Source organism: Ambystoma mexicanum, chromosome 2q (genome assembly GCF_040938575.1).
Source record: "Ambystoma mexicanum isolate Mex_15411 chromosome 2q, UKY_AmexF1_1, whole genome shotgun sequence".
In the NCBI taxonomy this organism is placed as follows: Eukaryota; Metazoa; Chordata; class Amphibia; order Caudata; family Ambystomatidae; genus Ambystoma; species Ambystoma mexicanum.
In genome coordinates this window covers 436,673,490-436,689,063 of record NC_090924.1, presented here as the reverse complement: position 1 = coordinate 436,689,063, position 15,574 = coordinate 436,673,490, and the positions used below count along the sequence as shown (strand labels likewise).

Genomic DNA, 15,574 nt, shown 5'->3' with positions numbered 1-15,574 from the left:
AGTAACATTAGGACGATTACAGGCTTCTATTGGTTATACATTCATGTACTTCTTCGTACATAGCTATGAGAGTCTGGCAGTGTCACATATATTACATAACATTAGTTGAACACATATTGGTAATTCATAAGGCGACAGACGGATAACATGGATTACACGTGCGGTAGCATCAGGTTGGGTTGTGTACTCGGGAGCATAGAAGCAATACGTTCATATGCGATTGTACATGTGCATTCTTCTTCATAACACTTAAACATGTTCTACTCTACGACACACAAATATTTTTGGTAATGCTTTTTCGCCTTCCTTTGTACATTAGCAGCAATCGTTCGTTCGTGCTAGGTGGGCTGTATCAGGCCCTTTCATTGAGTCTTCGAGGCACATGGTTTCTTGCAATGGGCTGAGGTCATTCTTGCTTTATCAGCACTATGAGCTTCATCCCTTTCCCCACTCCCATGTTATAATTTTACAAAACAACTCTGTGAATCATTAGGCTTTGATATGCAGTTAATACTTTATTTGGGAGACGTGGGCAGGGGTTCATACAGGAAGGTTATCAACACCATATTTTAAATGTTAAGGGTTAGATGCCAGGTCGGAGTCTGTTCAATTGGGATGATTCCTGTTATTTTCCAAAATTGAACCACGAGTCGGGTCACTTCGGGGACAGTGATGTACTGCGGAAGGTAAATGATACAGTGTTTGTTCAGATACTCGTTCGTGTCTGGTTGCTCGTGAGACCGGGCCTTCCGCGGATCTGCCATGAGGTGGAGGCGGAGGGGGAGTGCATGGCTCCCTGTGCACAGTGAGTGGGGGGGCCAAGCTGCAGCTTTCGCAAGCAGGCTGTTCCATTAGGGTTTTGGTTGCTTCTATCTAAAATGGAGTCTTGGAGCTTTCAAAATGGTGTCCATGGTATGTTACAGTACAATCCGATTGGCCCTGTGTATCGATCAGCAGCCACCCTGCGACCTGAGCACAGGTGCATGGGGGGGGCTTCTGACGAGTCACAAACCTCACGGGGGTGGGGCATGTCATCCTCCCATACAGTGTTTGTAAACAGACCTTATCCAGATCTTGCAAGCTGAGAATGTTACAGGCTGGCAGGGAAAGACCCTCCTGAAGGCTTAAAAGCCCATTCCACCAGGGGCATGGCTACCTCTACAGCCCTGCAAAGGGGTGTACCCATTAAGAACATTTGTGAAGCTGCAACATGTTCTGCCTTCCACACATTCACTAAGCATTATTGCCTGGAGTCTTCCCTTTGTCAGGATAGTACTTTTGGCAAGGCAGCCCTGCACTCTGTCCAAGAAAATATGATTCCAAATTCTATTCCCTCCTCCAAAACAAATACTGCTGTAGGAGTCCCTCAAAGATGAGGAATACGTGGGAGGACACAATTCATTTGAAGAACAAGTTACTTACCCCTGGTAACGTTCTTTCAACTGGATATTCCTCCCACGTATTCCTCATCGCCCTCCCATCCTACCCCTCATTAGAATTTCCTGTGCTAGTACAGCTTTCGTACCATCAAGGCTGAGCACACTCCTGTGTTTTCCGGGTATCTCTGCTGTTAAAGGGGAAAAACAGAACTGGGGCCAACGGGCGCTGCACGTGCTATATATGCCTTCGATTATATCACCCTCGACAGAGGCCTTCGAGGGACATCAACTTGATGCCATCGATGCACAGGGCCCTCTGCTGAAATGTGTTTTCCGAAGCAGCTGAAGCTGCACAACAAGTGTCATGTGGGAGGAACATCCAGTCGAAAGAACTTTACCAGGGGTAAGTATCCTGTTCTTCTTCCTCTGAAACACTTGTGTATGAGCGCGATAGAAATAAATAAAATAAATAAAAATGAAAATATCAATCATACACTGGTCAGTTGCACACTAATGTTCCTCATACGTATGGCACCTGATTCAGGACTGGCTGATGACTGTTTGCTGCTTTGCAATAATTTCTCTGTGAAAAAACGCAATAAATATGAATAAAATTGGCTGAACAGTGTGCACTGTGTGGTTATGGCTGTTGATCTTTTTGACTAAAATAGATGTTCAAAGCCCTGTACCAACTGTGCTACATATTGTGGTTTTTCTTCTAATATTCAGGGTGTGAGGCATCGTTTCAAGGGTAGCATGAATGCCATCCGGATCCGCGCACCTCAGATTGGAGGTAAGTGACAGTGAGGGAGGTGGGGTCGATGAGCTTTGAGGGATGCCTTACCTATTAGTGATTGCTGAATTAGTGGTAATTGTTGGAGAAAATCAGTTATACAGGCGGTGAGGAACAGCTTTACTTTCAGGAGTGAATGCTGGCCTAGTGGTCATTTCTAGGTACAACTGTGCTGTTTGCAGGTAAATCAGCTAGGATAGTGATGGCTGGTGAGGGATAGATTAGGTAGTCGTGGTTGGCAGTTTCAGATGGACAGCAAGGCTAGCGTTTGTTAGTTGTACCATCTAATTTGTGGTTGGAGATGAGAGATCTCAAGGCAGGGGTGGTTTGAAGGAACTCTGTGAGCATTTACACCTATTCAGTGATTCTAAAAAGTAATTGCATCTAAATGCTGGTATTATGATGTGGCATTTATAATGCGCATGTACACAAGTATTTCTAGGCACGACAAGACAAGAAGGGGGCAAACAAAGGGAGAACAAAATAACCATCTTAGTAGCCCTAGTGTCATTCCGATCGCACAAGTGCGCGGAATGGGCGAAGTGCCAGGGGAAGGGGAAAGTGTAGTTAACTCACAAGTGCAGCCAGCGGATGGCTCATGAGTGCAGAGAAAAGGGACTGTAGGATTGAAGATACAGACACTTAAGTGCTGGGGAGCCCGGAGGCAGTGCAAGTGCAACTGGACATGCAGGAACCTGGGTTGGATTTCAGAGGGTGACCAGTGCGCAGAGCAGTTGGGTGCATCAGCAGGGGAGAGGAAGAGAAAGCAGAAGCGAAAAGGAAGGTTGTGAGTTGCTTTCAGAAACCAGAGATGGTTCTGCTCTGCTCGAGGTTTGAGAGAGGCAGGGAGGCTGTTCCAGAGGAGCCCCCAGCCAAGAGATAGATCTGCCCTCAAATCTCTGCTTGGAGAAGCGTCTGACCCTCAGTGGGTTGGAGGTGGATGAGCGGAGAGCTCCAGAAGGAAGATGTTTTCGAAGAGAAGGTTGGAGATAGAGCGGTCCCAGGCCACAGAAAACCTTGTTGACGATGCAGTGGGTCTTGATCTTGATCCTTGCAGCCACGGGGAGCCAGTGAAGAGATTTTAGAGCTGGAGAGATACGATACCTGGGCTTTAGGCCAAGGGCAAGACTCGCAGTCCTGTTCTGGATAAGTTGTAAAGGTCGAAGAGTAGAAGCGGGAAGATTTCGAAAGAGGCTGTTGCAATATTCCAGCCTAAAGAGGACCAGGGCTCTGGAGACAGTGAGATGCTGGGGGAAAGTGAGAAAAGGAAGAATACCTCTGACTTCAGAGATGTTAGGAGAGGGTGAAGTCGAAGATGACACCAAGGTTCTTAGCCTCACAGGAAGGAGCAGGAAGATGGCCTGTGGGGGGATTATTTCATGCTCTTTCTTATGTCAAGTCCCTTGCTGCACCACATTTCCTCGCCTTGCCAATTACCTTTCCTCCTCCTTCCTTCCTTTCTATCGCCCTTCACTCTCCTTTTTGCTATTAGCATTCTGGAGATTCCATTGGTTGCATGCAACACATATAAACTAAATAATTCCCCATAGAATGTGACAGATAATCCATCTACCTTTAATGTATACACCTCACACTACTGACCCCATTCCTTTAGGACAAACAACTACATTGTCCTCCACTTAGTGCCTGGAAATAACCCAATTTGATCAAACTGTTAAATAAGTGTTATTCCCAAGTATTTACCTGTGGCAGGTTAGGCTTCAACCACCGATCCTACATTCATGCCAACATTCTGTTAAGCCATGGTATACCATTTTTCTCACTGAATTGATTTGGAGAGGTAGCCGTGCGAGCAATAGAAATATTTTTGGGGGGGGGGGGGTGCAGGCGTATGCGTAACAGGAGTATAATGGTATATTTGGGTATGAATGGTCTGAGGTGAGGAAGCACAGTATTTGATTGTGCCTCTCACCTACTGACAGATTTTGTAGCAGAACACAAAAAGGAAATGCCTGCAAAAAATGGATTAATCTGGTCGAGAAGCAGAACTACTACACTTTCCCTCCATTGTGTGTGACTCGCATCCTAAAATCCTCTTTTGTAACACCCATTTAAAAGGTTGTGGTATGCAATATCAAGAGACCCCACAGTGTATCCAATGGTTCTCTCACTCAGTCATATTGGAAGTGGCGTAGGCATGGGTATAGAGTGGCAAATACATAATCTGGTGCATTTTCTAATTGGGAAACTCATGAATCCATTGCATTAAATATTTATTGCAATTGTGAGTTCACAATGAGATCAAAAACATTGAGATTAAAACAATGATTCTTTGTGTTATATATGTGGATATTTGACACTTAATCAAAGCAGTTTAATGGTTTTTGCATGTAACTAACACATTGTATTGTTCAGAGCCAATTAAGCCTTGATAGACTTAGTGCAGTTGTCCGCAGGAATCGCCTTGGCAGTTCACCCATGCATCCTCTTGTGGATTTGGCATATCCAGTGAATGCAGCAGACACATTTGAATTAGAATGACCATCTTTGCCATTGGCCAAACCAATTTACATAATTATTTTTGTTATTGGTATGTAGTACTTCCATGAGGTTTGTTGCCCACTACTACTAACAGTTCCTAGTCCATTTTAATGCTTTCATAATGGCAGCTCAAAGTTGTTCTGTGTCTCCCATCTTCATACCTGTTTTCATGCTGTTTCCCTATGCTTGTCTTTCAGGATATTTTCATGTTTTCTTGCTTTTGGTAATATATATGTTGGCATAGAATTTCATTTTTGGAGGTTTTGCTGTTTTATTTTATGTGACTCTTAAACCTTTTGCATTTTCCCCTCCTTTGCTTTACAGGAACTGGGACTTATTTTTGTGGTCAGGGGTACTTACACTGAAGTCCTCCTTTTACGGCAACCCTTTTTAGTTTTGGCTAACACTAGAGTACAGCTAGGGAGAAATGGCATATGAGGGGCGCAAAGCTTGTAGGTGGTGTATGATTATTTACCCACCCATTGACTGACCGTGCTAATTCCTATGACCATTCTCACCCACTTCCTGCCCCTCCCTCGCCCGAAACAGCCTTTGCATCAACCACTGTGCTTGAAGTGCAGGGATCGAAATCGGGATTTGTTGTCCAGGAGCAAAAAGCAGCTCCTGGCTATCGGGCATAACCAGGTAGGTATGCGCCATCTCTGGGCAACCAGGTGCTAGTAGGTCGTAACTTGCGCAAGATGTAAACTCTAACCTTGTCCATTTTTAATGATCCAATATGCTGTAGATGTCCCTTCGGCGTGTTCTTTATTCTCCTTTATATACATTCCCAAACATACACAGTTAATATCCCATAGCTAGGATTTTATGGCGCCACTTGCCACAGGATTCAAAAGTAGCTCCTGTTGGTAGCTGTTTGTGTCAAGCTAACGAGGGTCCCCTGGGCTATAAGCAGGAGCTAAATAGTTCCCAACTCCTGACAATTTCGAACCCTGAAGTGCCTGCCATTGTATTTTCAAAGCAGTCTTCCGAGAGTAAATAACTTAACAGGTCTCACAAAATGTACTAGCCCACTCACATTAGCGAGTAGATTGTATGAAGGGCGAGTACCACTTGCATGGTACTCGACCTTGCTGGCGAGTATGGGAACATTTGAAACCTTTTACTTGACATTTACTGCAAAACAAATTTGTTTGCAGTAGCTGGCAAATAAAATGTTCTCTGTGCATGGCCAGCCTTTTGGGTGGCAGCATTGCACCAAATCTGAAGTGTGCTTATGGTGACATGCTCCATTTTACAGAAAACCGTGGTAAATATTTTGTCTCCCGTCACCATGGGGCAAGTGCATTTCTCTTAGGTCGAGTATGTAAACTAAGGAATGCGCCCTGCAGGTCTAGTGGGATTTTTCCAAATTTGCAAGGCCTGTTAATTAGAGCTGTAAATGTGCCACAGGTGTAATAAAAATGTGATTAAGGTCTACCATACAGTTTTGGCTTCTAAATAAGTAAGTATGGGAACGTTGGAGAATACAGCAACATTGGAGATTATGTCCAATGCCCTAAACGCATGCGAAAATACAAGCTTCGAAAGTCACTATGAAAAGGCACATATCATAGAAGCAAGTATCCCCACATAAAGAAGGCTTTCCTGCAAAGGCCCAACAAGGCACTAGTAGCCATGCTTCATTAAGCCATATGCATCCACCTTATGGATGAATAGAACTGTGTCCTCAAACAGATACAGCATCATTTCACATTAGTTATGGAAACATAGAAGTATACATAGTATTAATGAATGATCATCACCTTTTACATTAGCTGGATACATGTAGGCCTCAGTGATCTAGTTAGCTATCCCGGAAGCATGAATCCCCTCTCCCCTAACCCCCTCAGCAGATTCATCAGTCAGACCTTTGCAGAAAGGCACTTACATTCCAAGTTGCAACTTCCCAAAGGAAAAAACTGCTGTGAAGTGATAGTTTAGTGCAAGGGGGGGTGAGCATCTTTTCGTGGCCTGAATTGCGGTAGTGAGGTCATGAAAGAGCAACAAAAAGAGATATCAGACTGCGGAGCTAAAGGACAAGACACTGCTCACTGATTGGTTAAAACATGTCAGCTTAGCTGGGTTTCCAAGCCCATTTTCAAAAGAGATGTAACAAGTTATGTTCTCCAGCATTGGATCTTTCATGGATTCACATGCTTTGAATATTCCCCGTCGTCAGGCTGGGAATCCCCGGTACATTATATAGACCCTTTCCCGTAGGAAAACTTTTTCGACGCTTATGCGTCCTATCCACCTCGTTTTGTATCATGCGTGCCCGCACCGTCAGGACGTCATGATATAAATACAGGACCCGCCCCCGCGCTCCCTCAGATTTCAACCGTCTTTCAAAGTAGTGGGATCCTCGTGTTTACTACTAGTGAAAACTAGGTTGTTTTTTCTGTTTCGCTTCGGCGAAGTTCAAATCTACTGTCTCCACCCGCACCACACGGCGGATACATGTGAGATATGCCAGGGTTTCTCCCAAAAAACCCTTAAGGACCGTAAAAGAAGGCTGGTCGACTGGCTTAATGACGGAGCGGGTGCATACCCGGCTTCGGAAGTTGGCTCCACGGCCTCCAGGAGCAAGTCGGAGCCTCCATCGAAGAAGGTACGGCCAGCAGAAATTCGCGCTGAGGACAAGCATAAGGGGAAACATGCTGGATCTTCCTCATCACATAAAAAGCCCTCCTCCTCCTCATCTAAGACGGAGAGGCTAGCGCTGTCAAAATCCTCCTCAGGGGACCGTACCATGTCTTCCATGAGTCGAGATGCTTCTGCCGGGAAGTCGGCATCGAAATCGACGACGAAGTCTAAGGGCTCGATGACGACGACTTGCTCGTCGACCTCGGTGTCATTGACGATGCCTATTACCGTTCAAGCAGCAGCGGTTGGGATTCCTTCGTCGACGGAGACTCAGTCTATGGCTTGGATGCCAGAGGTCTATGACCCGATCCCCCCCTGAGGTCTTACTGCAGCCAGACACGGCCTGCTCGGCGGAAGGGGAAGGTGACACGGTTCTGCAGCCATCGGATTTAGGCTTACAGCCTTCCACGTCGGCGACGACGACGAGTGCGAGCGGGGGTATGGTACCTATATCATCCACGTTACTGACCCCCCAGACGGTTTTGTCTCTGGATGTGCTTAATACTCTTCAGAAGCTCCTGCAGCGGCTGGATACGCAGTTCCCTCAACCTGGGACGTCATCGTCACTTTTGTCTGTACCTTCCGTCGACGAGCAAACTTGTACGGCTCGCTCGACGACTAAACACCCATCGGCTCCCCAGGCGGTAAAAGATCGTCCTCGAGCTCAGGAGGAGGGTGAGTTGTCGGAGTCCGACTCTATACTGGGTGACTCGGGTTCAGACATCTCCCTGTCACCGTCGAGGGACCCAACATGGAATTCGGATGTAGAGCTAGAGTCTACGAGGAGCCAGACACAGCCATCTCCCCCGGATGATGTGGGAGCCTTCCATGCAATGATGGGAAAAGCTTGTTCCGAGTTCGGCTTGATCCCTGAGGAGCAGAAGAAAGACTGTTTCCTTTTTGACCATATGGGTCAAAGGAGAAAATCAGTATTTGCCATCCCAATCCTGGACCACGTGTGGCAAGAAGGTCTCAAAACGATGCGCCATCCGTTCTCGGAGCCAGCCATAAAGGGACGGATCGAGAAAAAGTTTAAAGCTCCGGAGTCCACTCCAAAATGTCTAACATCACAGCCCCTGTCTGACTCGGTGGTGTCGGCGGCAGCGGCTAGGAAGGCCAGGGTCCAGCAAAAATGTTCAACGCCACCGGAAAGTGAGGCTAGGAGGCAGGACGCCTTTGGAAAGAAGGTGCTCTCGGTCGGAGCGACGACAGTAAGAGCAGCCAATTCCTTAGCGATCGTGTCCCGATATGATAGGGAAATGTGGCACAAACTAGCCCCTATCCTAGAACACCTGTCAGACGAACACCGGAAAGCAGCTATGTTACTGGTGCGGGATGGCGAAGAGGCCTCGAACCACGCTATTAATATCGCAGTTGACCTAGCAGAGTCTGGCTTCAAACAAATCAACCATGGAGTAGTGCTTCGTCGACAAGCGTGGCTCAAATGTACTACTTTCCGTCCTGAAGTCCAGTACAAAGTCCTTGACATGCCATGCGAAGGGGAACACCTGTTTGGCGAAAAGGTTGATGAAGCGTTGAAAGGGATGAAAGAAGACACGGATACTGCTAGGTCCCTCGGCGCCCTTCAAACGGGTAGAAACTTTCGCTCTTTTCGCCCCTTCAGGGGTGCTTCTGGAAACTCCCGCTTTGGAGCCTCGAGGGACCGTGGGTTTAACAGGCCCTCGTACTCTTCACAAGGGTTCAGACGAGCGTCCCAGTCGGCACGTAGAAGCAGGGACTATCAAGCCTCCAGGCGGCGAGGCTCAGGTCCGTCGTCGACGAAGAACAAGCAAACCAGCAACCAATGACGGCCTTCGGAACGTCCTGGGGGGTCGAGTCTCTCATCACTTCGACCGATGGAAATGCATCACCACAGATCAATGAGTCCTAGACACGATTCGCATGGGTCATGCGCTACAATTCAAAGACAAGCCTCCGCGTCTTCCTCCTTTATTCTCGACACAGCCCCACCTCCGAATCCTACGACAAGAGGCGGCGCTTATGTTGCGAAAAGGGGCGGTAGAGAGAGTTCCTGTGGCACAGGAAGGACAAGGAGTTTATTCCAGGTTCTTCGTTGTCAAGAAGCCAAACGGCAAATGGAGGCCCATTCTCGACCTGAGGGTACTCAACAAGTGGCTAAAGAGCCTAAAATTCAAAATGCTAAAGCTCCAAGAGGTTATCAGGTCGGTGCAACCCATGGATTATCTATCATCACTAGACCTTCAAGATGCTTATTTTCACATCCCAATACGCCCACGACACAGGAGATATTTAAGATTCGTCGTCGGGAGAAAGCATTTTCAGTTCAAGGTCCTCCCGTTCGGGCTCAAGTCCTCCCCCAGGACGTTCACCAAGTGCTTGGCCCCTATAGCGGCCCATTTAAGGAAGGATGGTCACCATGTCTATCCATATCTAGACGACTGGCTGGTCAGAGGTTCATCCAAGGAACAAACACGAGACAGTCTACGAGCCACAATGTCCCTCTTACAGGAACTGGGCTTCGCAATAAACTTCAACAAGTCCTCCGTAGAGCCCTCGAGGACCTTGGTCTTTCTAGGAGCGGAGTTTCATACACACACAAGCCTGGTGAGACCATCCAGCGAAAGAATTCAGAAACTTCAAAGCAAGGCGTCGGAATGGAGAGGCGGTACCAAGGTTTCAGTGCGCAAGTACATGTCCCTGCTAGGGACCATGTCGTCCTGCATTCCGTTGATAAACAACTGCCGTCTGTTTATGAGACCTTGCCAGGAATTTCTAGCGAACCGTTGGGCGCAGAGCCGAGGTCGCTGGTCCGACAGACTGGTCGTCGACGAACAACTAATTCAAGCACTCTGCTGGTGGAGAGTGTCTACTCATCTAACGAAAGGAATACCTCTCCTGGAACCAGAGTTCCAAAAGACGGTGGTGACGGATGCTTCGCTGAGTGGATGGGGAGCTCATCTGGATACGTTACAGGTACAAGGCCAGTGGTCGTTGCAGGAGTCCTCCCTGCATATCAACCTGCTAGAACTGAGAGCAGTGCGATGGGCTCTGAAATCTTTTCTTCCTCAACTGAGGGACTCGGTGGTGCGTGTCATGACGGACAACACCACTACGATGTTCTACTTGAGGAAACAAGGAGGGACACGTTCCAGGTCCCTATCGACGGAGGCACAGAAAATCTGGCATTGGGCCCTGCAACACAACATGCAAATCTTAGCGTTCCACCTACCAGGCGTGAGAAATGTGGAAGCCGATGCCCTCAGCAGAGAAGTGAACGAAGTTCACGAATGGGTGCTGAACGACCAACAACTACAACAAGTATTCAAGAAATGGGGACACCCTTCCATAGACTTGTTTGCGACGAAGAACAACAGGAAATGCCATCAGTACGCAAGCAGATGGCCTCAGCAGGGCTCACTGGGGGATGCGTTCTCCTTCCCATGGACGAACAAATTCCTGTACGCATTCCCTCCATTTCCCCTTGTCCGGAGGACGTTGCAATGGATCCTCAGGTACCCATGTCGGGTAATTCTGGTGGCCCCGTACTGGGCCAGACAGGTGTGGTTCTCAGACCTACTACACTTAGCGGCGGCGGAACCGATGAGATTCCAGAAGACCCTCGACCTTCTCTCTCGACAGGAGGGTGTCGTTTGGCATCACGACCCGGACAGCCTCAAGTTGACGGCCTGGCTCCTGACTTCGCCGAATTTGGTCGGCTAACTATTCCGGAGGACTGTCGGCGTATCCTGCAAGCGGCAAGAGCACCTTCCACAAACGCCTCATACGCGTACAAATGGAAAAGTTTCTGTCAATGGTGTGAGGATCAACCAGGTTTGGCCCCGCAATCGATTAAGCCGGAACAGCTCCTTCCATACTTGCTGTTCTTAGCTCAAAAGGGCCTGTTGGTATCGTCAATAAAAGTACACCTAGCAGCCATTTCCAGGTTTACTCGTCGACGGCATTCGGCACCATTGTTCAGCGACCGCCTGATTAAGCACTTCCTTAAAGGCCTCTTTCGGAGTTTCCCTCCAGAGAAGAAATTTCCGCCGGAGTGGAGCCTTAATCTGGTCTTAACGTCTCTTATGAAGCCTCCTTTTGAGCCAATGTCATCATCGTCTCTAAAGTTTTTGTCGTGGAAATTGGCCTTTCTGGTGGCCATCACTTCAGCCCAACGTATTTCAGAAGTTCAGGCTCTAATGGTAGACCCACCATACTTACGATTTTTCAAGAACAAGGTAGTCCTAGCCACTAACCCACAGTTTATACCAAAAGCTCCTTCGGTGTTCCATAAACACTCCTCTATTGTGTTGCCTACGTTTTTTCCGGAGCCATGCTCGGGAGCGGAGCGCATGCTACACACATTGGATGTGAAAAGGGCTCTCAAGTTTTACCTTCATCGTACGCAACCGTTCAGAGAAACGAGACAGCTGTTCGTGGCCTATGGTTTGGGTGCTAGAGGAAAAGCCATTTCGAAGCAAGGACTGTCAAGATGGGTGTCATCTACCATTTCGTACTGCCATTCCAGGGCAGGGAAGCCTCTTCTACGACGGCCAAGAGCTCATTCAACTAGAGCAGCGGCATCGTCGACGGCACTGTGGGCCGGAGTCCCTCTAGGGGACATCTGCATGGCGGCTACCTGGGCGGCTACACACACCTTTACCCGCCATTACTGCCTGTCGCAGCAACATGCCGAAGATACCCGGATGGGACAGGCGGTGCTTCGACACCTATTCCAATAAGGTAAGCCCCGGCTGAGGGGTTGCATCCTGTGGAATTTATGACTGTATGTGGTTCGTTTTCCTATGTTAATGATTACTGATGTATACATGATCATTGGGAACGGGCTTGCGAAGAAAGTATAGGGGTTTGCATGCACGCCTCCTCTTGGGGGTGGTACTGCTATGTAATCTATTCAAAGCATGTGAATCCATGAAAGATCCAATGCTGGAGAAGGGAATAGTTTCTTACCTGTAACTCCATTTCTCCAGCATTGGTATCTTTCATGGATTCACATGCGCCCACCTGCCTCCCCTGAACATGCAAACCGGTTCCCCCAAAGTAGGGGGCCGAAATCTGAGGGAGCGCGGGGGCGGGTCCTGTATTTATATCATGACGTCCTGACGGTGCGGGCACGCATGATACAAAACGAGGTGGATAGGACGCATAAGCGTCGAAAAAGTTTTCCTACGGGAAAGGGTCTATATAATGTACCAGGGATTCCCAGCCTGACGACGGGGAATATTCAAAGCATGTGAATCCATGAAAGATACCAATGCTGGAGAAATGGAGTTGCAGGTAAGAAACTATTCCCTTGCTAGGCAGAAAGTATCATAATGAAGGTCACAAGTTGGCTGGAATTGCCCGACAAGTATTTAAAAAGTATGGCAATCAATGTTCACTCTAATTATTCTTCTCTGTGCGGAACAGCTTGACTGTCGTGTGCACATTATTTTCCATGTGTGCAACTGACTGAGGTAAGCCACTTTGTGAGAATGCGTATTTAGTGAACTACCATATCAGAAGAGAGTTTTAAACGGAATGTCCTCTTCCCAGTCACTGCAATTATTTTCAAATGTTTAAAAGGTACATCTTACAATACTTTTGCCAAACACATAAGCTAAAACAAATTAACCATGACTTCAATATCTTCCACACTACCTTGCAAATGTACTTCTGTGCCGAGAATAGTGTGTGCTTAATGCCACTGGAAAAACACTTGTGTATAACAAAAAGCAAATATCGCTTGGCATAAATGATGAGGCTGTCCAAAAAATTCAAACCGAATACAGATGGATTAATAGAAATGAAAAGCAATGCGTCAAAAAAAGTACCAATAGGATTTCAAGTGCCACTTTAAGTAATTTAAGGGCCAGGAGAACATGCCTTTTAATAATGTGTGCAGGGATGATAATTGCATCAGAATAACTGCACCACAGAATGATAAATAATTCCTGTGCCTCTGCTTACTATCCACATTACGTTGTCCTGTGAGTTGACCTAATGCCAGCCTTACAGCGAAGAGACATATACACCATCCATGTTTACTCCCTAAAAAAGGGAAACATGACTAACAAAAACAAGAAACAATTTAACATATAGGATCATACCCACCCTGATTCAACTCACAAAGCTCCACTGATATCTTTTTGAATTGGTGACCAGCAGAGCAGTGGCACAGGAAGGAACTCTAGTAATAATGGCCGATCTCAAGAGGAATTTTAGTACATAGGAAGTGAAATGAATGGGTGCCTAATAAAGTCTATAGTTTTGCTCACCCTTCCGCACCACAGCCTAGACAAAATTAAACAAGAGCCTTACTGAGGTTCATTATGGAACCCTGTTGAAGAAAAGCACATATATATGCCTTTTAAGTTAGTAGCATCAATTCTCAGAGATAAAATATTTTGAGTGCCTTCTGTAACTAGGGATCCCTCTTCCGTAATTCCTTATCAGTTAAATAAGATGCAGGGAGTTACTAGAGACAATCCATATAGAGCACATGGTTATATAGTAAAAGCCCTCAACAACTGAGCATAGAAAGAAAAAGAAGGTACTGTTCTCTAGAATGTTACTAGATTTTATATCCTTTAGCAAACAAGCATCACATTTCCTTCAGTGTACAGCCGAAACATCCGATTTGGGTTTTGAAATGTTCTGCTTTGTTCATCACACGTAAGGAGTGATTACCTGTGCTCTTCCACCCATACCCTCCCTGACCACTCTGCTAGCCTCCAATACTGGTTGATCGAGCCCTGTAAAAAGTGAGGGACTGTAGCAGTAAAAACTCACTGGGATATTTGCAGACACACAATATTTTGCAATCAAGGCCTCACCATGATATGATGTGCCTTTTAAGAATGTCATGACTCTGCATGTACGTAATTATTTTGCACTGCATACAAGATTGTTTGCAACATATTCCACCCTTATATCATTGTGTAGGATTTCACAAGTGCTCAGTGAAACCGTTTTTGGTTGGTAGCGAGTTATAATATAATGTGTGAAGGTCTGTGCCCAATGGAACTCTGAAACCCTGGAAAGGATGCAGACTGTGTGAAAAGCAGTCTATTGTCTGAATATCCAGTGCCCTGATACTACAGACGAGTAATGCCGGGCACAGTCCACACCCATCATTCCTTATAGGCCAAGTAAATGATATTGTAATGTGGCTCTCCATTTATAGGGTAAGGTTAGCAATGCTGTAGGAGATACTGAGCATCACGTTTGTTTTCTCAAAATCCTTACACAGCAAATTAATATTTGAGTTTTATAATGCGTCAACTTGCAAGGGGACCGCTTCAAAGCACTTGTACAAAGAAGAGTAGTGAGGGATAAGCAGTGCTCCAGATAAGATTTGGAAGTGGGAGTATTTTGCTCCCTATTTTTTAAAGTTGGGTGTGAAATGATTTTACAGAGACTAACAATATAAGTTCATATTCCAATGGGAGTATTTGATAAGCGGAAAAGGGAAATGTTTTAGTAATACTTATGTCTTTGCTCATAGTTATCCATACACACTAAAAGCTACATGTTTACTTTTTCTGATCACAAATGTATAACAGCAGTTTCTTCCTGTGGTATTACGTGCACTGCTGGTCCAAACATATCCATATAGCTGTGTGAGTGAAAACAGAGGCACAAGGTTCTATGTGTTTGTTTCCTATTTTTTGTTAGTGTTTTTTACTCGCTGTTTTTATTTTTTGTGAGTTTTTGCCTATTTTAAGGAGTAAAAGTAGCTGATATACCCCTTATCTGAAGGGCTGGGGATAAGGTTACACATCCAAGTAGCCTGCTTACTTAGTCACTATCCGATATTTGAGCTGGTAGTTCGATTACATAGTGTGGGTGCCCCTTTGGTTAAGGTACCATGAGTAACAGAAATTCTGGCGCGTGATCCTTATTCATATTGCAACAAACATAAAACAATCGGATGTAGGTACACGTCTGGTAACCTTTTGCAGAGCCAAGAGAAGAAGAGTTAAGGTTGTCTAGTAGTATCTAAATGTGTTCTGGGGCAAAAGTTAGTTGTACAGTAAAAGTGAGGTACAGTCAAGTTTAGGAGTCCTGGGTGGGGAGGGATTATTATTTGGTTAATGTGTGCCAGTATATCTTGGTTAGATTCTTCTGTTCATGTTAGTTTTTAACCTCTTTTGTGTGTGTGTCGGTATCCTGTTGGGATTTTAGGTGTTTACGGTCACCCTTGCATTGTAGGGTAATGCAAATGAGCATAATATCAAGACTAGTTAGTTATTTTAAGAGAAAGAAAATGTCA

The 15,574-nt window shown here is 46.1% G+C and overlaps 1 protein-coding gene across 2 annotated transcripts in view; it reads left to right on the top strand.

Moving 5' to 3' along the window:
• TIMM17B (translocase of inner mitochondrial membrane 17B) overlaps positions 1-15,574 on the top strand; it is a 478,879-nt gene that overhangs the window by 276,945 nt on the left and 186,360 nt on the right. For both annotated transcript variants that reach the window (XM_069647481.1, XM_069647480.1), the window contains exon 3: positions 2,109-2,172. In XM_069647481.1, the coding sequence (XP_069503582.1) occupies positions 2,109-2,172 (64 nt within the window). The remainder of the gene's footprint in view (positions 1-2,108; positions 2,173-15,574) is intronic.